This window comes from Staurois parvus, unplaced genomic scaffold (assembly GCF_062004578.1).
Source record: "Staurois parvus isolate SC_StPar_1 unplaced genomic scaffold, SC_StPar_1.0 ptg001349l, whole genome shotgun sequence".
NCBI classification, from domain to species: domain Eukaryota; kingdom Metazoa; phylum Chordata; class Amphibia; order Anura; family Ranidae; genus Staurois; species Staurois parvus.
In genome coordinates, this window is record NW_028319145.1 from 1,704,144 (window position 1) to 1,726,886 (window position 22,743).

The window sequence follows — 22,743 nt, forward strand, 5'->3', positions numbered from 1 at the left end:
GAGCAACAGACCACATCTGTTTTTCTTTAGCCCAGGTAAGACGCTTCTGACGTTGTTTGTTGTTCAGGAGTGGCTTGACAAGAGGAATACGACATTTGAAGCCCATGTCCAGGATCTGTCTGTGTGTGGTGGCTCTTGATGCACTGACTCCAGCCTCAGTCCACTCCTTGTGAAAGTCCCCAACACTTTTGAATGGCCTTTTCCTGACAATCCTCTCCAGGCTGCAGTCATCCCTGCTGCTTGTGCACCTTTTTCTTCCACACTTTTCCCTTCCATATAACTTTCTATTAATGTGCTTTGATACAGCACTTTGGGAACATCCAACTTCTTTTGCAATTCCCTTTTGAGGCTTTCCCTCCTTATGGAGGGTGTCAATGATGGTGTCAGGTCAGCAGTCTTTCCCATAATTGTGATTCCTACTGAACCAGACTGAGAGACCATTTAAAGGCTCAGGAACCCTTTGCAGGTGTTATGGCTTAATTAGCTGATTAGAGTGGGACACTTTGAGCCGAGAATTTTGCACCTTTTCACAATATTCTCATTTTCCGAGATTGTGGATTTGGGGTTTTCATGAGCTGTAAGCCATAATCATCACAATGATGACAAATCACGGCTTGAACTATCTTGCTTTGCATGTAATGAGTCTATCTCATATATTAGTTTCACCTTTTAAGTTGCTGCACTGAAATAAATGAACTTTTGCACCATATTCTCATTTTTCGAGTTTCACCTGTATGTTGAATACATGTTCCATGGCTGTAATCTGTAGAGCACTGCCCTAGAATTGGCATGCAGCTTGTCACACAGTGGTGGCCTTCATCGAAAAGGGGCTCTATTTGGTGACAGGTTCTCTTTGAAGGAAAATCAGATATTGTGGACAACAGTGTCAGCCGAGAACTCTTGAGCATGCTGGGTAGAATCATTGTGATAGACTGCAACATCAGCTAGGTCGCTGGAAGTCGACCTCTGATGCAGATAGGAAGCCATTGAATGTGGTGTCCACAGGGCTGTGGAGTAAATGTGTGGTGGGGGTAAGGTCAGCCGTTGACGTATTCTTTTCATTTTGTTTGTACAGATCAGGTTTCAAACACAAGAATTTAGGTATTGGGTCTTGAAGTTAGAAAATCCACATGTAGCCTTTGCAGGTTTTTTTTTTTTTGCTAAGAACAAGACTATGAAGTGAGTGCTTTAATTTGAATTAGAGTTTGCCTCCACCATGAATGCTTATGAAGTGCTAAATTCAAAGTCATCAGACAAAAGATCTCCCAATCTAAGGTCAGCTGTAGCAATCCCTCTCGTTTCTTCCTTCTACACATAAACCGTCCTCCAGATCTCTGACAGATGACGGTCCCCTGTCTCCCCATCACTAGTGATAAAGGAACATTTGGAAAATGATTAAAAAATCGTAAATCCACCAGACGCCCCTTAAACCGTCTCTTTAACTTTTCTCATTCCAAAACAAGACTTTGAACACACGTAACAGCTGAACAGAAAGTTCCTTTCATCCATTTTAATTAGGAAATATTAATACGAAATGAATTCACATTAAAACTAAATGAAACCTATTTAAATAAGTTCCCGCTGTTTTGAAGCTGCAGTTTTGAAGCTGCAAATCCTTGATTTGTGTTTTAAACATCATAGGAACTCTCGGAGCGCTGTGATCACTGCATCGTACTGGTGAAGTGTTCATCTCCCAGCTTCCGCTGCATACTGACGGCTATAGGCTGCCTTATCAATATTACAAATCGGATGACAGCATTTTGGTTTACTTAATGACTCAATAGTTTAGATAAGGGCTCAGTATTCTGCAGGACTCCAGTGTTTATTATCAGTTACTATCACTTACCATGAAAGAAATCCCCCGCTTCTGGTTACATTGCTACATAGTGGTAGGCATGCCGCTTGGCTCTGGAGATTAGAGGATACCCATTGTCTCTGTTAGTTGCCGACTATGACCTCTCCCAGGTTTGTAATACATGACTGCAGATGGCTACATTGTAATGCTGCCATAATGGGGATAAGTCACACACAACAGGTCGAGTGCCGAGGCTGTAGACAACAATAACATATATTCCTGATGTATAATGTCATTATAGCGTAATTTAATTAGCATGCTGTGTATTATAATATTGTAATTCTAGGATGTCTACATTGTTTGAAAAACAGCTTCGCACAGGGGCGAACTGACCATTTGGAAATTCGGGCACTGCCCGTGGGCCTGGTGTCAGTAGGGGACCCCATGAGATGCCCCTGGTACCTTTTTCATAGACTTTTTTGAGTTTGGGCAAGGACACAGGGGCCCCATGATCCCCTATTGCCCGGGGGCCCCATGAGTTGTCAGTCCGCCCCTGGCTTCGCATAAACAAAATAGTCCTTTAAGAAGGTGGTGGTACAGTATATAGAGCATCATAGAAGGGTGGGGGGGAAACTGCATCAATACTGCACCATGGGGAGGGTCATTTACTAAAACGGGAGCACTCAGAATCTGGTGCAGCTGTACATGGGAGCCAATCAGCTTCTATCTTCAGCTTGTTCACTGAAGCTTTGACAATAAAAGCATAGAAGCTGATTGGTTTCTATGCAGAGCTGCACCAGATTTTGCACTCTCCAGTTTTAGTAAATAGCCAATGGGAACCAATTTGATTGTAGGATTGATTGATAAGTCTGCATTTACACTAATCAGCCGTAACATTATGACCACCCACCATAACTGGACTAGATTCTGAAGGGATGCTGCAGTATCTGGCATCAAGCCATCAGTAGCCAACACTTAAGTCCTGTAAGTTGGGAGGTGAGGCCTCCATGGATCAGACTTGTTTTTCTAGCAGATCTCACAGATGCTTGATTGGATTGAGATCTGGGAAATGTAGAGGCTAAGTCAACATTCAAACTCATTTTGTGTTCCTTAAACCATTCTTGAATTCATCAGAGCTCTGATGAAGAAGGGACCCCCCTTCAAAACGCGTCAACTTCATCCTGAGAGTCTCCCCTCCTGATGGGATTCGCATGTGTCTCCCAATCCAGGGACTCATTTTGGGGATTTTATATGCCTTTTATATTGCTACTCTTGTGAGTATATGTCCTATATCAATAAATCTACTAATCTACTATCAGCACAAAAAATAAAACACCCAGCAGCGATTAAATACCACCAAACTAATCTACTAAATAAATCTACTAATTGCTTAGTGAGGTAATGCGCAAGGTTGGTGTGCTCTGTTTTTTTGTTCTTTGCTACAGTTTGTATCGCACTTCCCCAACTTCATGTCAGAGCACAACCTTTGATTGGTCCCGGAGGAACTTCCATATATCATACTTTATATTGGTTTATTGGCCCTCCACTGATCTGGGTCCTCGAGCGCAGGATTTGTTGTATCTGTGTCCACCTTCTTCCCATGCTCCGTGATCCAGTTTTGATGCTTATGTGCCCAATAAAGGTGCTTTTGGCTATGGACACGGGTCAGAATCGGCACCCTGACCACTATACAGCTACACATCCCCATACACAACAAACCGCTGTGTGTGTTTTCACCCTTCTATCAGAGGTATAGCAGCTCTTCTATTGGATTGGACTACACAGGCCAAACCTCTCTCCCCACATGCATCAATGAGCCTTGGCCACCCATGACCCTGTTGCTGATTTACCATTTTTCCATCCTTGGACCACTTTTGTTGGGTCCTGACCACTGCAGACCAGGAATATCCCACAAGAGCTGCAGTTTTGATCCAGTCACCTAACCATTACAATTTGGCCCTTGTCAAAGTAACTCAAATCCTTACACTTGTCCATTTTTCTGCTTCCAACACATCAACTTCAGGGACAACATGTTCACTTTTTGCCTAATATATCCCACCTTCCTTCAGATACCATTGTATGAGATAATCAATATAATTCATATCCTTTTATGGCTGATTGGTGTATATGGACATCATGCTACCCCCAGTAACGTGTTCTCATTTTAAAGGGTGGAACCTTAAGAAAGGGCAATATCCTTCTGGCTAGAACAGCCTAATCGGCCATCTGATACTACAAAATAAGCTATCTGAAAATAAAAGACATCACTTGTAGGGCTGCAGCATCAAGATTGACTGACTGGTTATAATGCCTGGCACTTATTTCCAGAAGTTAAAGTGTAAGGTTATCCATTGCAAACGCGGCTGTTGGGGGTCCTCTCCAGAAAACTGCCAGCTCTTCACTCCTCTCCATTCTGCCATTTGCAGGTCGGATTGAATACACAGTAATGCGCCCCTAATTTGTTCTAACTAAGTGCAATGTTTCTTCTCCCGACTCCAGCTTTGTTTAGTAGCAGTCACTCCAGCTATTCAAACCATGTGCAGCTCTTGGTCTTCTCTAGCTGAGCTCAGCTAGTGAAGGAGACAGCGTACCGAGCATGCGTGCACTTGGAATGGCCTAAAGAAAGAGGGAAATGAAGAAAGGTAACCAGCGCAAATACTAGCACCAAGTCTGGAATAGTCTGGTAGTGAGTGAGGATGGTAAGGGTGACTTTAATTGGGGGGTCCGTATGGCACTGAGGGCAAGCTCCCAAAAGTACTGTAGCAGACTCTGTGTAATGAGAGAAGGAGAAGAAGCGCCTCTAAGTGCAGCATAACACTTTAATGAAGATCAGAAGTAGGAACACTCACATTTATGAGGTTAAAATCAGGCATGTAATAAAAGTATTGTGGTATCAAGCTTGATAAAGGAGCGCACTTCCGCTTTTCCAGGCCAGTGCATGCTCCGAAACGCGTCGCATTGCAGCTTGGTCCACTGACGTCATCACGCCGACGCTGCGTTCCAGCGTGCGTTCCACCAGGCTTTGAGGAATACGTGCACGCCGGCCGGCTCCACAGCTGCCTCCCTCCAGCCACCACGCTGCTCCAGCGGGACGCGGTCTCAGCTATACCGATGACAGCTCAGTGATACCGATGGTGACGCGTTTCGGAGCATGCGCAGACCTGGAAAAGCGGAAGTGCGCTCCTTTATCAAGCTTGATACCACAATACTTTTATTACACGCCTGATTTTAACCTCGTAAATGTGAGTGTTCCTACTTCTGATCTTCATTAAAGTGCTTTGCTGCACTTAGAGGCGCTTCTTCTCCTTCTCTCACTAAAGGAAGAGGCAGCATAGCGCACTTGCCTAGTTTGAATGGCCCAGAGCAGTACCTTGGGGGAGCGTTATTGTGATATTCAACAGGACAGAGGGGGCGAGGGGCTGCCAGATTTTCTGGAGAGGCCCCCAACAGCTGCATTGGAATATCCAGATCTTCGGGAGATCTCCCATTGTCTGGCACTGTCCGTTTTTCAGTTTATTTGCAGTACATGTTTTCAATGCAGTTAAAGACTGAAAGATAACATTTACTTAATCGATAGCAGATGACAGGTTACAGAAAATAGCAGTCTCAGGTCTCCTTCTCCGGTTCTATCCATCTCAGCAGGAGGGCCAAACCTGTACACATCTCTACAGGCTGCTGAGCTTTAATGGTCTTACAGCAGGGTGTGAACTGGTTAATGCGACAAAAACTGATGACAACAGCTTCCTCTCGGTTTTTTTCCATATTTAAGAGGCAGTCTAGAAGCTTCCAATATCTCAGAGCTGATCGGTCTGAGCAGTTACTGCTAATTTTGTTGCTCTTTGTAGTAAGCAATGTTTCTCTATGAATTCTGTTCCTGGTTTTAGTGCAGTCTAAGATAATATGAAGATTCTATATAAATCTAGCAAGACATTGGATTGTCTGGGCTCCCTCCTCCCACAGTTGTTACTGTTTTTGGAATGAATTCATTAGTCACCCTTCCCACGCTAAGCTCTTTATTCCCCCCACGAGGAATTTAAAGCCTATGTCAGGAACCATCGCAACGCATGGGTCTACACATGCGTAGGTGTCTGCCGAGACGTATAGGTGGCAGGGCACTAGGACCCAGGCGCACCGTCGTCTGGACAGTACTAGGCAGGCACTGGGACCCAGGCTACGCCTGTCAGGTGCAGGGCGGGCTATTTAAACTAGCCCTGCACAGACACGTGTTCCCGAATGGTCTTTGTATCCTGTTACCTGTGTGTGAGTACTTCTGATCTGGATTGTTTTGACCTTTTTGCCTTCTCCCGTCCTAACCCCTTGGCTTGCCTGACTCTGCTCCTGGATGTTCCCGTTTAGATCTGACCTCCTGGTATTGACCCTGCGTGTGACCCGACTATCCTTTGCCTACCGTTTTGTACCTTACCGACCCGCTAGTTACCAAACCCGGCCTGCATGACTCTGATTTAGCTCATCCATCCACCCATCCCGCAGGGATCACTAGGCTCCCTTACATCAGACTCCTAGCTCTCTGGAGCCCCTGTCAGACTCCTCTACCCCTGTTGGAGATACCTGATAGTTACGACCTGGTACTGGAGCGCTCCAAGTCCATCCCCACCATCAGGGGCCCTGGTGAACAAGTGCTCCGGTGCTTAGACTCCGCTCTCTGGGGAGGCTCTACCAGGGGACTGATAGAGGTGCTGTCAGGCGGTCCGTTACAGCCTAACTCCGGGTTTCTTGTGACTTTAAGCTGGTCCAAACTAAGTGTTTGCTTTACTCACAGATGCGCCTACTGGGAACACTACTGTATATAAACTGTACATCGCATCGGCTACTGTACATACAGCATACGGCTCATTATCGGCAGCAGGACTGGGACTTCCTACCCTGTTTCTAGGAATTTGTATCTTTTATATGTGCTTGGCGTTCATCTTTAAACCGTCTGGCCTTGTGTGAATTCTTGCATATCTGTACTAAAAATCACACTGCCCGCCCCACAAGTAGACAATCCAAGGTCACCAGCCAATCAGACAAGCTTGAGGAGCTCTTACCATTCCTCCCATATAAAACCTTTACCTTGTGACATTTGGACAGACTTAACAAGTATTAAACTAGCAGCTTCCATTTATTTGTATCTCTAATGGCAACTTTTCTGCTCAGCCACTGACTAATGTCCTTATTACATTGTCCATGAGCTATGGAACCTTTATATGGTTTTGTAATGAGAAGCGTTCATTAATCTGCGTTTCTCCAGATAGACCAGGACTTTATTTCAGTCTGTCACACATGTGTTCTTTGCATTATGGGCTCAATTATTTCTCTCGTGTGGTAATGGCAACTCATTGGCTGAGACTGTCCGCTGGGAGACGGATGGGACCCTTTACATGGTGACCTTCAGGTCTGAGAGTGAGAGGTCTGTCCACAATCGATGAAAGAGCTTATATATGAAAGCCGGGATCACAAGAGAACAGACCTAATGTGATAGAGAATCGCAAGAAACGTTGTGATTAACAAGAGAATGTGCTCATTACTGTCTGGGTAAAGTCACAGAAATGAAGGACAATGGAATGAAGATCTAACAAAGTGACCTTCAAATAAGCATTTATGATTCCAGGACACCTATAAAGAAGCCCTTTCAGTTATTTTTCAGATCTGTATACCACCATCTGGACAGGCTCATATCAACCTCTGTGGTTTTCCCTCTCAAACCACAAATTTAATGGCACTTGTAAAATATTTATTCATTTATATTCCCACTGAATGCCTCATCCGGACAATGGTGGAGCTAAAAATGACTATTTAATTGTTTTAAATATGTTTAACTGTGGCCTGTGATGTACATTATCACTATATAGGTTTGTTTTTATAGCAACTATATAAAAGGTGGTTAAAATATACTTAATTTGTGCTGTAATATAGACATCTAAAGGTACAAGGATCGTGCTGTAGTCATTTTTATTAATAAGGTGCTATGAAGTCAGTTAAATGAGGTATCTATGCACATCATGTTTTTGTATTAAACTACTCTGGTGCCACTATGTCTTCTTCTTCAAACTTTTTATTTGAAATAAGAACTGTCAAATGCAGTAGGTAAAGACAACTATTATGGCTCACATTATAAGTGTCAACAAAAGTGAAAACAAAATGGAGAAGGCCAGACAGGAAATTCATAGAGATTGAAAAGCAATGGTTAAGAGGTTTAGAGGGGGGTGGGAGGGGATCCACCCTATGCAAGTGCCAATGGGTGTGAAAGTGGTAGTCATTAAAATTCCAAGAGGAGGCAGTCAAAGTCTTGTGGAAAGTAATGACAGATCCATGGTTCCCAAACACAGTAAAATGTGTTGCATTGGAGCATGGCTGTCAGTTTCTCACTCAGCAAAGTCCAGTGTATTTGACCTCAGACACTGATATATGTTCAGACAACCACACTTCTGCTATCAACTGTTTAGTGGCAGTTAGAACATGGGTCATGAGGATAAATTGATATTTGGATACCCCCTCAGGTTTGTGATTGAGTAGAGCTTCAAGTGGTTTCATAGGAGTGTTTTCTGTAGAAGGGTGTTCAAGATGCCATGTACTTGTAAGCAGGTTGGAAACTGCTTAGGAAAGATAGGGACTGGCCCGGGCTGGGTTGGGAAGAGGTTAATGTGTCTAGTCCCGGTTTGTGGGCTTTTATTGGGGGAAGGCTGGGACCCGAGGGTTTGCTCTGGTGCTGGTGTTCCCACTGAAACTCAAACCAAGGAAAGGCCGTTGTGTTTTGCCTCTCCCACTGAGAGGCCATAACTGCCAAGTTATGGACTTTGCCAAAATGTACTCTCACCTGAACAAGATATGCCTGGGCCATCAATCAGTTTAGCTAAGTTCAGAGGCGGACTGACCATTTGGAAACTCGGGCACTGCTCGAGGGCCCGGGGTCAGTAGGGGGCCGCATGAGATGCCCCTGGTACCTTTTTCATAGGCTTTTTTGAGTTTTGGCAAGGTCACAGGGGCCCCATGATCCCCTATTGCCCGGGGGCCCCATGAGTTGTCAGTCCGCCCCTGGCTAAGTTAGGATGTGGACTGTATTACACTTCAATTATGTTGCTCTGAAAATTGGCAGTAAAGTCTGTTAAACCTTTAATGAGCCTGGTCTGAAGTTATTCAAAAGGGTTCATGATGGGGCATCTAAAAGAATCTGGGTCTGTAAAGCACTAGAATAGTATGAAGTACATTGTGCTTCAGTGTCACTTCTGCAAGTCAAGGAAGAACAAGGTGGTTACTAATGGTAACTAAATACAACTGCAAGACACGAGGCAACCAGTCGAGGCATGGTACCTGGGCAAGGTGAGGTACCCTCTGGCAGAGAGGGGTCACTAATTGGGCTCCCTCCCTAGAGTTTCATCTGCCATAGCAACCAGGAACAGACCAACGTTATGAAGGCCCTCAGCTTAACCGTATGGTATGGAAAAGGAAATGTTAATATAGTAAGGGATCAGCACTACGTGTGTGGCGGGATCTCATTCCTTTTACAAAGACTGGAGTAACAGAGGTATGCTAGCTGGTGGAGGTAGCGTAGCTCTACCTGTTACCCTGAATGCAACATACTACATGCAGTGTCAACTCATCTCTAAGTCAGGAGACTGCCCCAATGTGAGGCTGTCCACATGACTGCAGTTACCACCTAGGCTCTGTCATTGGTGCGTGCGCCTTCAGGCAAAGGTACCCTTGGTGCCTGGGCATGATAGGCCCCACACACATGCTTGGACACTGGAGAATTTACTAAAAAATAAAAATAAAAACAACAACAACAAAAACAGTGATGTCAGCTTTGAGCAAAGATATAACCTATAGACTTCAAGGTACAGGATTCAATATGTACATGATTCTGATGTACTTCCAAAGACTTCTTTGATATTCTTAACTTTTACATTGAAAGGGAATTTTATACTAACTGGCCCCTTCTATTTATTTCAACCCCCCCTCCCCCCATCCATGGGGTTAGAAAGTTGGGTCCTGTGTGTACAGAATGCTGCGGTTATTTGCTACATTTGAACCATCGTATTCCTTTCTGTCCAGTAATTAAACTAATGCTGGATTGTGGTTATTTTCAATACAAGGAGCTTCAAGTTACTGGGGAGAGGGGCTGTTCTCTTTGAAATCTACTTTAATGAAAGGGGACTGGAGCAATGATTAGTGTTCAAAAGTAGGAAGGTTCAGCGTGCACGTTCTCTTATTCTAGCTGCTTTAGGGCCATTATTGACAGGCTTTTGTCTGAAATGCTTCCGCCCTCAATACAAGTCCATGGGAATGCAGAAGTAGCTTGAAGCAAATTGATGCAGCTTAGAAGGAGGCCATGTGCAGATCAGAAGGAGGTCAAATGCATCTGTCAATGAATTTTGAATGATTCCTGAAGCATCTCAAACTGATCTCCAATACAGCAGAATGTACCTGAAGGCAAGCTGCACATCAACACAACCCCAAGTGTACGCCCAAAATCCCTCTGCCCTCCCTCTCAAGTTCTTCATTCCTTCAAAGAAACCTGTCTTAAGAAAACCATGGAGCTGACATTTTTGAAAATACTAGTTGCCTGGCTGGGTATGACTGTAAAAACACCACATTCAAAGCATTCCATAACATCCTCACAACTAATGCTTTTAAAAGAAGAGCTCAGCAATCTCCTTGACCCCTTCATGGCAGGGATACACGTGTCAGGAACTTATACTATTATTTAGTCTTTGAAGGTATCAACATCTTTTATCTTCATGGACTCTAGTCTTCATTTACAGGTGTTTTGCCTTCACCAACAGTTATTTGTTACTTGATGGGATTTCTTCTTTGCTATATAAAAGTTCTTTTACAAATTTCCAAATAAAACATTGTATGGGTAAGTTAACTTTCCACATTTAGTGATATTACGTCAAATGGTATTCTACATGTGTTTGTCAATTTATATAGTCCAGGTTTTGCATTCTTTGCACAGTTTGTATCTCCATTTGATTGGTTGTTGTGTCCTCTGCAGATCCGCTCAGACAAGGACCGCGAGAGCATGATCCGGTACAGCATCACAGGTGTTGGAGCTGATCAGCCACCTATGGAAATTTTCAGTATAGACCCCATCTCTGGCCGTATGTATGTAACAAGACCGCTGGACAGAGAAGAGAGATCATCGTACCATGTAAGTTACAATATATTTGTACCTAATGTTATACTACCTGTAAAAAAACATGTTATTTTCTTCAAAACTATATTACAGGATGAAGAATTTGGTTACTTTGCTTGGATGCTTTTGAACATAAGGTCTTTTGTATTCAGTTAAAAAGGCCACATTATTGAAAAAAAATGTACAGTGACATGGGGCCACTGCCGCTATATCTGGATGTCTGTTTTTTAATAGAAATCTGTACTATAATGGCACAGGTCTCATCATGTGTTTTGTATACAGTCTCACATTCCTCTAAATGCACTAAAAATGCATATGATAAGCATACATACACTAGATTGCCACAAGTATTGGGCCCGCCCTCCAAATCATTGGATTCAGCTGTTCCAATCACCTCCATGGCCAAAGGTGTATACAATCCATCCCCTAGGCATGCAGTCTGCTTTTACAAACATTGGTGAAAGAATAGGTCGCTCTCAGGAGCTCAGTGACTCCAAGCGTGGTCCCGTGATAGGTTGTCACCTGTGCAATAAGTCCATCCGTGATATTTTCTGCTACTAAATATTCCACGGCCAACTGTTAGTGGGATTATAACAAAGTGGAAGCAACTGAGAACAACAGCAACTCAGCCGCTAAGTGGTAGGCCACGTAAAATGACAGAGCGGGGTCAGCGCATGCTGAAGCGCACAGTGCGTAGAAGTTGCCAACTGTCTGCAGAGTCAATAGCTAAAGACCTCCATACTTGGTGTGGCCTTCAGATTAGTACAACAACAGTGCGTAGAGAATGGGTTTCCATGACCGAGCAGCTGCATCCAAGCCTTACATCACCAAGTGCAATGCAAAGCATCGGATGCAGTGGTGTAAAGCACGCCGCCACTGGACTCTAGAGCAGTGGAGACGTGTTCTCTGGAGTAACAAATCACACTTTTCTGTCTGGCAATCCAATGGATGTGTCTATGTTTGGCATTTGCCCGGGGAACGGTACTTGCCTGACTGCATTGTGCCAAGTGTAAAGTTTGGTGGAGGGGGTATTATTGTTTGGGGTTGTTTTTCAGGGGTTGGGCTTGGCCCCCTAGTTCCAGTGAAGGGAACTCTTAAGGTATCAGCATATCAAGACATTTTGGACAATTTCATGCTCCCAACTTTGTGGGAATAGTTTGGGGACAGCCCCTTCCTGTTCCGACATGACTGCACACCAGTGTACAAAGCAAGGTCCATAAAGACATGGATGAGCGAGTTTGGGGTGGAAGAACTTGACTGGCCTGCACAGAGTCCTGACCTCAACCCCATAGAACACATTTGGGATGAATTAGAGTGGAAACTGCGAACCAGGCCTTCTTGTCCCACATCCGTGCCTGACCTCACAAATGTGCTTCTGGAAGAATGGTCCAACCTTCCCATAGACACCCTCCTAAACCTTGTGGACGGCCTTCCCAGAAGAGTTGAAGCTGTTATAGCTGCAAAGGGCGGGGTCAACTCAATATTGAACCCTACGGACCAAGACTGGGATGCCATTAAAGTTCATGTGCGTGTAAAGGCATCCTGACCAATACTTTTGGCAATATAGTGTATGTCTCCTCCCCCCCCCCCTTTCTTCTTAGCAAGTTAAGGTAAATTCTAATGTTGGATGGTGTTAGAGCTTGCTCAGGTAGATGACTTCACTGCCCCTTACTATGTGACAGTATTCAGGCCTGGCAGTAGACCATTTTTAATGTGGCATCCAAAGATCCCTGCTTTGACTTTTAGAAGACTCACAATAAATGTGGACCTGAGCGGGGGCTCCTGTTGCTGCCTATTGCCCTGCTTATTCTAAGCACACCTAGGACTTCACCAGCTCTACCTTGTCCAATAGACATATACAGGCATTGTACATTTTCAAATGTTTTCATTGTTTTAAGTAGGTATTCGTGTAACTCTATTCCCTGTTTCGTTTGCCTTACCTTGTAATGACAAGCTCACATGTTGTGGTTGCAGTTTGTAGCATCAAGCTTGATCGATTACCCTATGTTCATGTAATAATTCACCTAGCTAGGGACAGTCAACCTTGATCCGGGTCGCATGGCATGCCTTGCCATTTCCTTTGTGTTGCATCACAATTGCAGGAGTGCTAATGTGATGAAAATACATCTCTTCCAGCATGACAAGATTTCTGTTCATTTCTGACTGCCTGTGTCTGTTTCAGATCTAATTACTGTTTAGCTCTCACCTGCACCTGAGAGACTCCAGAGACTGAGAGACCCAGGGGTTGTAGGATATGTGGTTTCTTCACAGGAAGTGTCAGTTCTCACACTACAGACAGAGGTCATGCATTAACCTGTGCAGTGCCATGCTGCATGCCTCATCTGTCAACCCAATCCTAACTGCTGAAATAGCAGTATAAAGATTTACTCTACTATAGGCAATGCATACAGGGCTACAAATGACACCTTGAAACTACATGATCAAATCAGTTTATAATGCCTTAAAAAAAGTATCAGAATGTTTTTATCTAGTTTTGGTGAAACCAGGGCAATTAGAATTGGAGGATTAGCCTCATAATAGCCCTTCCATATGTGTCCACCTGAGCCACTGAGGACACTCTGCCCTATGGCAGCAGAGGCTGCATAAGTACTACCCACCCGTCTGAATGTGATATTCCATTGTCTCCTCACCCCTGCAGAAATTGCAAGGGCAAGCAACGGTGTCTCTTGCCATGTTGCCTATAGCGTCAGATAAATGGAAAATCCAGTGAGCACACATTTATAAAATGAAAGCCTGTTTTTTAGGAGAGGAGTTGAATACATCCCTCTCCTGACTGAGCCGGCTGAGATGAGGGATATACCCTTGTAAAGGTGAAGTAGATGCGCCAGACTGATCAGTGCATGATGCTTCCGTATACTGACTGGTGTTCACACAGTGTAAGGATGATGGCACAGAATATTCATAGCATCACTGAAGCTACAGAGGCCTATTACAAAGCCTGGGAATTGTGTGATAAGCGCACCCTGAGGGGAAGATAAATACTCAGCCTCTCAGAACGGAGCGGCCAGCACAGAAATTACCTCATTCCCAAACAATAGTTTTTCATTTGGAGTCTGAGGCGGTAGTGTTTGTGGCTGGCCGCGAATCAAACCCGCCACTGTCTGTAGAGCGGGAGTTGGGCACATCTCACTCACAAATCACTGAAATTAAACTGGATTGTTATATAATGAGAAGTTCGGATTGTGGAGCCTGTTATAGGCGGCTTCGCGCTCAAACAAAACACCAGCTGAGGTACTGATAAAGTCTTCTCCTGTCTATCCATGACCGAAAATCCTAAAACTCAAGTTTGATTGCATGCAAGAAATCTATGTATTAAAAATATTACACCTGACATGTTAGAATGGGATTTGCTGTGAAGTATCTTCTAATTTTGGGGAGGCACGTGAGCTTATCATTTCCGGAAAAAAGCTTGTTTGAAGCATTTCTGTTTGTACTTTGTTGTCTTGTGAAGTCACTTCCATAGCTTTTCACTTGCTACCCAGACCTACCCAACCTAGAGCGTTGAAACTCAGACGCGCAAAAAGGTACTGACCGCAGATAGTCATTTAGAGTCGGGAAAAGGAGTGCGGAGTGTTAAAACCTCAGGGGTGTGGCATGTTAAAACCTCAGGGGTGTGGCATGTTAAAACTTCAGGGGTGTGGCATTCACTTATTGGTCCACCATTTAGAAATTCTATTTATTCAAAAATCTGAGTTCAATTCCAGGATACACCTGACCGCAGATAGTCATTTAGAGCCGGGAAAAGGAGTGCGGAGTGTTAAAACCTCAGGGGTGTGGCATGTTAAAACCTCAGGGGTGTGGCATGTTAAAACCTCGGGTGTGGCATTCACTTATTGGTCCACCATTTAGAAATTCTATTTATTCACAAATCTGAGTTCAATTCCAGGATACACCTGACCGCAGATAGTCATTTAGAGCCGGGAAAAGGAGTGCGGAGTGTTAAAACCTCAGGGGTGTGGCATGTTAAAACCTCAGGGGTGTGGCATGTTAAAACGTCAGGGGTGTGGCATTCACTTATTGGTCCACCATTTAGAAATTCTATTTATTCAAAAATCTGAGTTCAATTCCAGGATACACCTGCCAATTCATGTCCATCTCAAGGGACACATGCTTTTTTTGACCAAACTACACAGTGAGGTCAAAAATTCCAGGTGAGGGCACATCTGCTGTTTGTGGTGGAGGATTTACATTGCATGAAGATATGAAATTGTGAAGTTGTTTTCAAGTTGGAGAAAAACGTTATATTTAAAGACTTTTTTTTTACATATGTTCTCTATTTTCACATATGTTCATTTATTTCACGTATGGTCACTGTTGCTTAATTTACCAGCAATCACATATTTAAAGAAAGAGCAGCACTGTATGTTATATGTAATAAAATTGAGAGTAATTTTGTGACAAAATCAATGTACCTGAAATGAATCCCTTCATCCCTCTTTCTGTGGGTCTTGGCCTCCCGTATGGTTGGACCTTTTAGCAGTTAGATAGCATGCTAGGTACACCCATGACCAGGCAATTTTTTTTTTAAGGGTCTCACATCTTCATGTGATTGTTTACTACATTTTCTGTTGCTGCTATTACAAACTAGCAGTCTCTTTCCTTTTTATCTTTCTTCTGTGATTTTCCCTAGAAAGCTCTATATTCAGGCACAGTTATTGCCATGGCCCCGGGATACAGCACTGTACTGTGTGTACTAAATTATTTTATATACAGAAATCAGTTTTATATTGTCTCTCAGGACGATGAAAATAAACATCTGTGTCCTTGTATCTAAAAACATATCTAAAAAGTGCAAGAGAGAGTCGATACATAAAGAAGCAATATATGTAATATCAGGTGACCATGTCCAGTCCAGAAGATCAAAACTGTCTGAGGGTAGAATCCTCCTTTAAGTCTTGGTATTTTAAAAGCTTTCAGAGCTGATACCCTTGTGTTGTGTGCAGGGGGGGATATCATGCTTCAATCTGAGCACCAATCATTATATCGGCGTTGGCAGTGATCACTTATTAATGAACTACAAACCCCAGGGGCGTCTGCTTTCCCTGCTACGGTAACACAGCTGCAGCTTGCTCCCCATGCACCCTATAAATCAGAGGAGACATAATCGCTTCCACAAAGAGAGGCATTGACAGGCTTGTACATGGAGCGGGGCCTTTGCTTCCATCTGACAAACGTTAAGAAGCTTCCAGTGTGCTCGCCGGATTACTCTCTATACAAGCTGCCTGTCTCTGCATTGCGGTAATGACTTTCAGTCACTTCTTAATTTTTTCTTGTCTGTCTCTCCGAAGCAAGGACGGCATGCTACAACATCTGTCTCCCAGCCAGAGGTGAGCAGCGCCTCATTTTTCCCAGGCTGTCAATCAATTTCCTTCAGCAGAACATATGTTTCCCCAGCTCCTGGTACCGAGCCCGTCTGCAGAGACTACACGGAAATAGCAATATAGAATTAGAATATTTTTTTTTTTCATCTTGCACAACCATTAGGAGTGTGCCAGGGTTTCAGCATGCATTGGGGACGATCCACATAGCATGGTGGTATCATCACTCCGTGCCCTGCACCTTCATAGTGTCACATCCATACTAGCAGCCTGTACACATACATCTGGTGGCATGCTCACAGCGGAGGCCTTTACTATTCCTCCCAACCTTCTGAGACCAGAAAGAGGGATACTTTTTAGCATGAAGTATGTAAGACACGTTTAGGCAGGTTGCCTACTGTTAGCTTAGCTATAGTGCTGCCCTGGTTGGGAAAGAGTTAAATGTCGTGTTACCGCTTCCCGGGTTGTTCATGGTGGGCTTTTTGGGTCTGACCCACTTGTCCTGTAGCCTTATAACAACGGGAGTAGACCAGCACTGCGCAGGTTCTCAGCCTGTGCACTAGGTACAGAAGAGGAAGGGTTAATGCATGGTTAAACGCATGGAGCCCACTCTAGGTGCTCAACTGGACTCCATTCCGTTGCTGGGAATGAGGTAGCGGAGATACACTAGATGTGTGGAGTGCGCATTGGTTCAACATGTCCCCCCTAAATGCAAACAGTGACAGCAAAGGTGTACATGGATACAGAGACAAAGAGAGAGAGAGGTAACTGGAGTCCAGTTTATTGCTGAAGTGTACACGGTGTATGGCCATCTCTAAGTTGAAGGCCTGCCTTAAGGTTGCGTTATCCCCAGGGGTGGACTGACAACTCATGGGGCCCCCGGGCAATAGGGAATCATGGGGCCCCTATGTCCTTGCCCACACTCAAAAAAATCCTATAAAAAGGTACCTGGGGCATTTCATGGGGCCCCCTACTGACCCCGGGCCCTCGGGCAGTGCCTGAGTGCTCGAATGGTCAGTCCTCCCCTGGTTATCCCTGAAAGCCGCCTCCACCTGGTCCTAGGCAGTGATGGGTAGGAAACCCCAGCAGACCTCTCTGCTTCAGCCTATAACATGGCACTCAGTTACAGCATGTGGAGAGGCTCTTAGCCCCGACCCCCCTGATCACATACTCCAACACCCACAGGTGTATGGATAGGCTTTTTTTAATCACCACTGCTTTCCCATTATATTGGCTTAGGAAAATAACAAATGCCCAATTAAGTCCCTTTACTGTCAATGTAGTGTGGACAATGTCTGCATCTTGTTCCCCTATAAATCCCCAGAGGTGCCCCAATGGATGCAATTTTATTGTGATAACGAGCAGGAACCTATTCTGTGTTTCAGTTTTAATTATTGTTTTAGTTACAGTATGTTAGATTTTCACAAATTAGTAAAAATTAGGATCACTGAGGGAGGTTTACTACAACCGGAGCACTCAGAATCTGGTGAAGCTGTGCATGGGAACCAGTCAGCTTCTAACTTCAGCTTGTGTGTTTGTATGTGTATATATATATATGTGTGTATATATATATATATATATATATATGTGTGTGTGTGTGTGTATATATATATATATATATATATGTGTGTGTGTGTGTATATATATATATATATATATATATATATATATATATGTGTGTGTGTGTATATATATATATATATATATATGTGTGTGTGTGTGTATATATATATATATATATGTGTGTGTGTGTGTGTGTATATATATATATATATATATATATGTGTGTGTGTTTGTGTGTGCGTGTTTGTGTGTATGTGTGTGTGTTTAACTGCCCATTGTCATTTGCATTGATATGGCTTTGCTGACATTTTGTTAATAAATTGATTCTTGGGTGCCAGAATGGTAAAGATTCTCTTATTTTATTATAATTTATTTCTTATTTGGATCCTTGGATTAAAATTTTTAGAATCCTCCGATTTAGAGATTGGATTAAAGGCTTAGTGTAGTAGAATATTTATTGCTGGTAAATAGTACATATTTTATGGAGGTTTATACATCAGTCCAAACAGGGGAACAACTAAGGAAACAGTAACAGAAGGATTTGGTTTCCAAAGAGAGACAATCCCTTAAATGTTGCTTCCTACAGTTCAGAGCCATTCTTTACAAGTACCTGGCAGAGGCAGGCAGCTCTAGGCTTTGTGAGGTCTTAGGCAAAGCTTATGGGCCCCACTCACACCCATAATGGGAAAAATAATTAAAGCAATAAAAATTAACTGGGGAATGGGTAAGACAACCATTGGCTGTTCAGGAGTAGGGCTAACAACTTAGGTGTGCTGTAACATGAAACTCTGTCCTCTCTGTTAAGCGGGGGGGGGGTTGGGTGTATTGGAGGAGGGGTGGATGGAGGGTGGAAAAAAGTCAGTTACAGGTTTGCAACATCTCACGGCTGGCAGAGCAAATATGGTACATACCAACCGCAAGCCGAGACATGTGAGCTGTGTAAGGCTAGCTTTAGCTACACCCATGAATACACTATGAACACACCATGAACACACCATGAACACACCATGAATACACCATGAATACACCATGAACACACCATGAACACACCATGAACACACCATGAACACACCATGAATACACCATGAACACACCATGAACACACCATGAATACACCATGAATACACCATGAATACACCATGAACACACCATGAATACACCATGAACACACCATGAACACACCATGAATACACCATGAACACACCATGAACACACCATGAATACACCATGAACACACCATGAACACACCATGAACACACCATGAATACACCATGAATACACCATGAACACACCATGAACACACCATGAACACACCATGAACACACCCATGAATACACCATGAACACCATGAACACACCATGAACACACCATGAACACACCATGAATACACCCATGAACACACCATGAACACACCATGAATACACCATGAACACACCATGAACACACCATGAACACACCATGAACACACCATGAACACACCATGAACACACCCATGAACACACCATGAACACACCATGAACACACCATGAACACACCCATGAATACACCATGAATACACCATGAACACACCCATGAATACACCATGAATACACCATGAACACACCCATGAATACACCATGAACACACCCATGAACACACCCATGAATACACCATGAACACACCCATGAACACACCCATGAATACACCCATGAACACACCCATGAATACACCATAAATACACCCATGAATACACCATGAACACACCCATGAACACACCCATGAACACACCCATGAACACACCATAAATACACCCATGAATACACCATGAATACACCATGAACACACCCATGAATACACCATGAACACATCCATGAACACACCATGAACACACCCATGAACACACCCATGAATACACCATGAACACACCATGAATACACCCATGAATACACCCATGAATACACCATGAATACATCCATGAATACACCACGAACACACCCATGAATACACCATGAACACACCATAAATACACCCATGAATACACCATGAATACACCATGAACACACCCATGAATACACCATGAACACACCATAAATACACCCATGAATACACCATGAATACACCATGAATACACCCATGAATACACCATGAACACACCCATGAACACACCCATGAACACACCCATGAATACACCATGAATACACCATGAACACACCATGAATACACCCATGAATACACCCATGAACACACCCATGAATACACCATAAATACACCATGAATACACCATGAACACACCCATGAATACACCATAAATACACAATGAACACACCCATGAATACATCATGAACACACCCATGAACACACCCATGAACACATCTTCCTATGAGGAAGATTTTAAAGTATACCTAATGGCAGCAACTTAGTTTTGGATAGAGTGGAGAAGCATTAGAACAACAGTTTTTCCTGTGCCCCCATCAGGGAGCTTCAACCTCTGTATTTGTCCTGTTACTGTTATCATCAAAGGCACAAGCAAATCTCAACTTTCCGATTGTCCCCAGAACAGGAATAGAGGGGGAATCTTCCAACAGGGACATTAGTTCTGGTGTCAACCAGGGATTCCCTCTCACTTTCTGTTTTGGCTATGGGATAGGAAGTGAGGCGAAATCTCCTCTATGGGACACAAATGGCAAAAAACTCTCGGGTTATAACCCTCACCTCCCATATTCTATCCCAAAAAAATGTCCTTTAGTTCTACTGTACGCCCAGTCTCATGGGAGCTGTAGGTAGAAGCGGCTTGCATAAAAAGAGTTAACCATCTCGGCTGTCTCATTCACACACACTGTGTGTATAGCATCTCCCTAGCGAGAACTCTGAATAATATGACAGCATCATTTCAGTGTCAGATCAGTGAACCCACACAATCATCACATCTGGAAGGGAACCAGCCGCTCACACCTCAACAGCATCACAACTGCCAGCTGCCATGATTTGTTATAGACAATCTGCACTCCTGAATATAAAAATGCATTTGTTTCATATGGAAATGTCATGGCTAAGTTAAACGCCAGGGATTCCGAAATCAGGAAAAAAATGTGTTTCAATTAAGAAAAGGATTAGAATAAAAATGGCATGCCACTACATAACAATTATTGAAAATGTGAGGATCAGTCAGAAAGGGGTTTATGTAAGAATTCAAATATTCTGGCTTACAGCAACGCTGTTGTTGGAAAAACTCCAAATACTGCCCTTTAGAAAAGAAGAGGTGTGATGTGTTCCTCTCCGGTGGGCTGCAAGCCGGAACTTTGCTGTCCACAAGAGCTGAAGAATCCATAGCATCGCATCTAGGTGTGTTGGATGCCGAGCCCCACTACATTGTGTGGTCCATATGCTGGCCCCTATGTCATTACTTTCTGCTGCAGTGATGTATGGGCTCCTGGGAGGAATCACAAGGGCCACTCCTCTACCACCCCTGGAAGTCTGACAGATGCTGAAGATAACAGGGCTTGCTGCCTGCTGGGGAGGATGCATAATTAGGATATTTGGTTTTTTTTTTGCAATGACAGATTTAGATTTATATAGGATTATGTATGAAGAATCGATAATTGCCCTCTATTTAGCGTTTTTTCATTTGGTTCAAATCACTTGAAGTGGGGCAGTGGCCGTCCTGTCAGTTGCCAGCTCCTAATAGTGAATGCCATTTCCTATAATTCAGTAATGTTGATTTAGTTTTATCCAGGTAAAGTAAATGGATGCAATGACCCCCAAAACCTAATTGTGCTTTTCTTCTGACTGTGTCCATTTTTGTCTCCAGCTCAGGGCACACGCTGTGGATATGAATGGGAACAAGGTGGAAAATCCCATCGATCTCTCCATCTACGTCATCGACATGAATGACAACCGGCCGGAATTCTCCAGCTTAGTGTTCAATGGCTCAGTGGATGAAGCTTCCAAGCCAGGTACTGCCCCCTACTGGGTGACATATGCTATTGCTTCTGTGCTTTTAAAATGGAAACATGGACGCTGATAGCTTGAAGTTGCTGGTTCAGGAAGGAAAGTGGGAAAGGCAACAGCCAAGTGGTGGCCTCAAGTCAGCTGGTATAAAAAAACGAAAAAAAAATGACAGCACTTGGAGGTTCCTTAGAGGGCAATTTAGATAAAGGAGAGGAGTGAGGTGAGCACATGATCTCCCAGCATCAGCTTATCTTACGAAAAACCATAACGATTGGATGAGGGTTGCTAGCCAATCACCCTATCCCTTGAGAAAGGTTGCGTGTGGATGTTGTGGCCTTATTGGGAACCTGTCATCTAATGGTCCTTATACATTTTTTATAATCAAAAGACAAGGTGAAGAATCCTATTTAGAATTCCTCCCTTGCAGCCCTAAACATCCGCTTCACCCAACAGATGAAACTGCTTTGGGATACATGCGACTGTCTAGGTCTCCCTCCAACTCTCGATAAGTTGAGAAGTGAAAGTCAATTGCCCATAGGACTATTTTGGAGGTCATACAAACACAAATATAAAATGTAAACGTCAACAACTTTACTGCAAACACATCAAGACAAGAATAAGTTAAAAACAATAAAATGCACTAGGAACAGTTTTATACATTTTAAAGTACATGGTTGTAAAGCTCCTTCATACAGATCTCCAATAATCAATGTGACATTTAACAGAGATGGAAGACATCCTTAACCTCAACGCGTTTCTTGAAACTTAGTTCACTTCATCAGGACTGCTGACAGAGTGTCTGTAAATTTAAATATCAAATAAAATTTAAAAAATCAAATCTAAACATACCCAATTACCTCGGAAAGAGCAAAAAAAACTATAAGCTGAAAACTAAGGCCCCTTTCACACTGACGGTCCAATTGGGTCAGCTTGTCTGTTTTTCAGGCAGACCCAGTCAGACCATCCATAGTTCTACGGAGCAG

General features: G+C 43.5%; 1 protein-coding gene across 1 annotated transcript in view; it reads left to right on the plus strand.

Moving 5' to 3' along the window:
• Positions 1-22,743, plus strand: part of CDH4 (cadherin 4) — an 824,561-nt gene that overhangs the window by 718,633 nt on the left and 83,185 nt on the right. The window contains exons 5-6 of the mRNA XM_089661506.1: positions 10,791-10,946; positions 21,621-21,765. Of these exons, the coding sequence (XP_089517632.1) occupies positions 10,791-10,946; positions 21,621-21,765 (301 nt within the window). The remainder of the gene's footprint in view (positions 1-10,790; positions 10,947-21,620; positions 21,766-22,743) is intronic.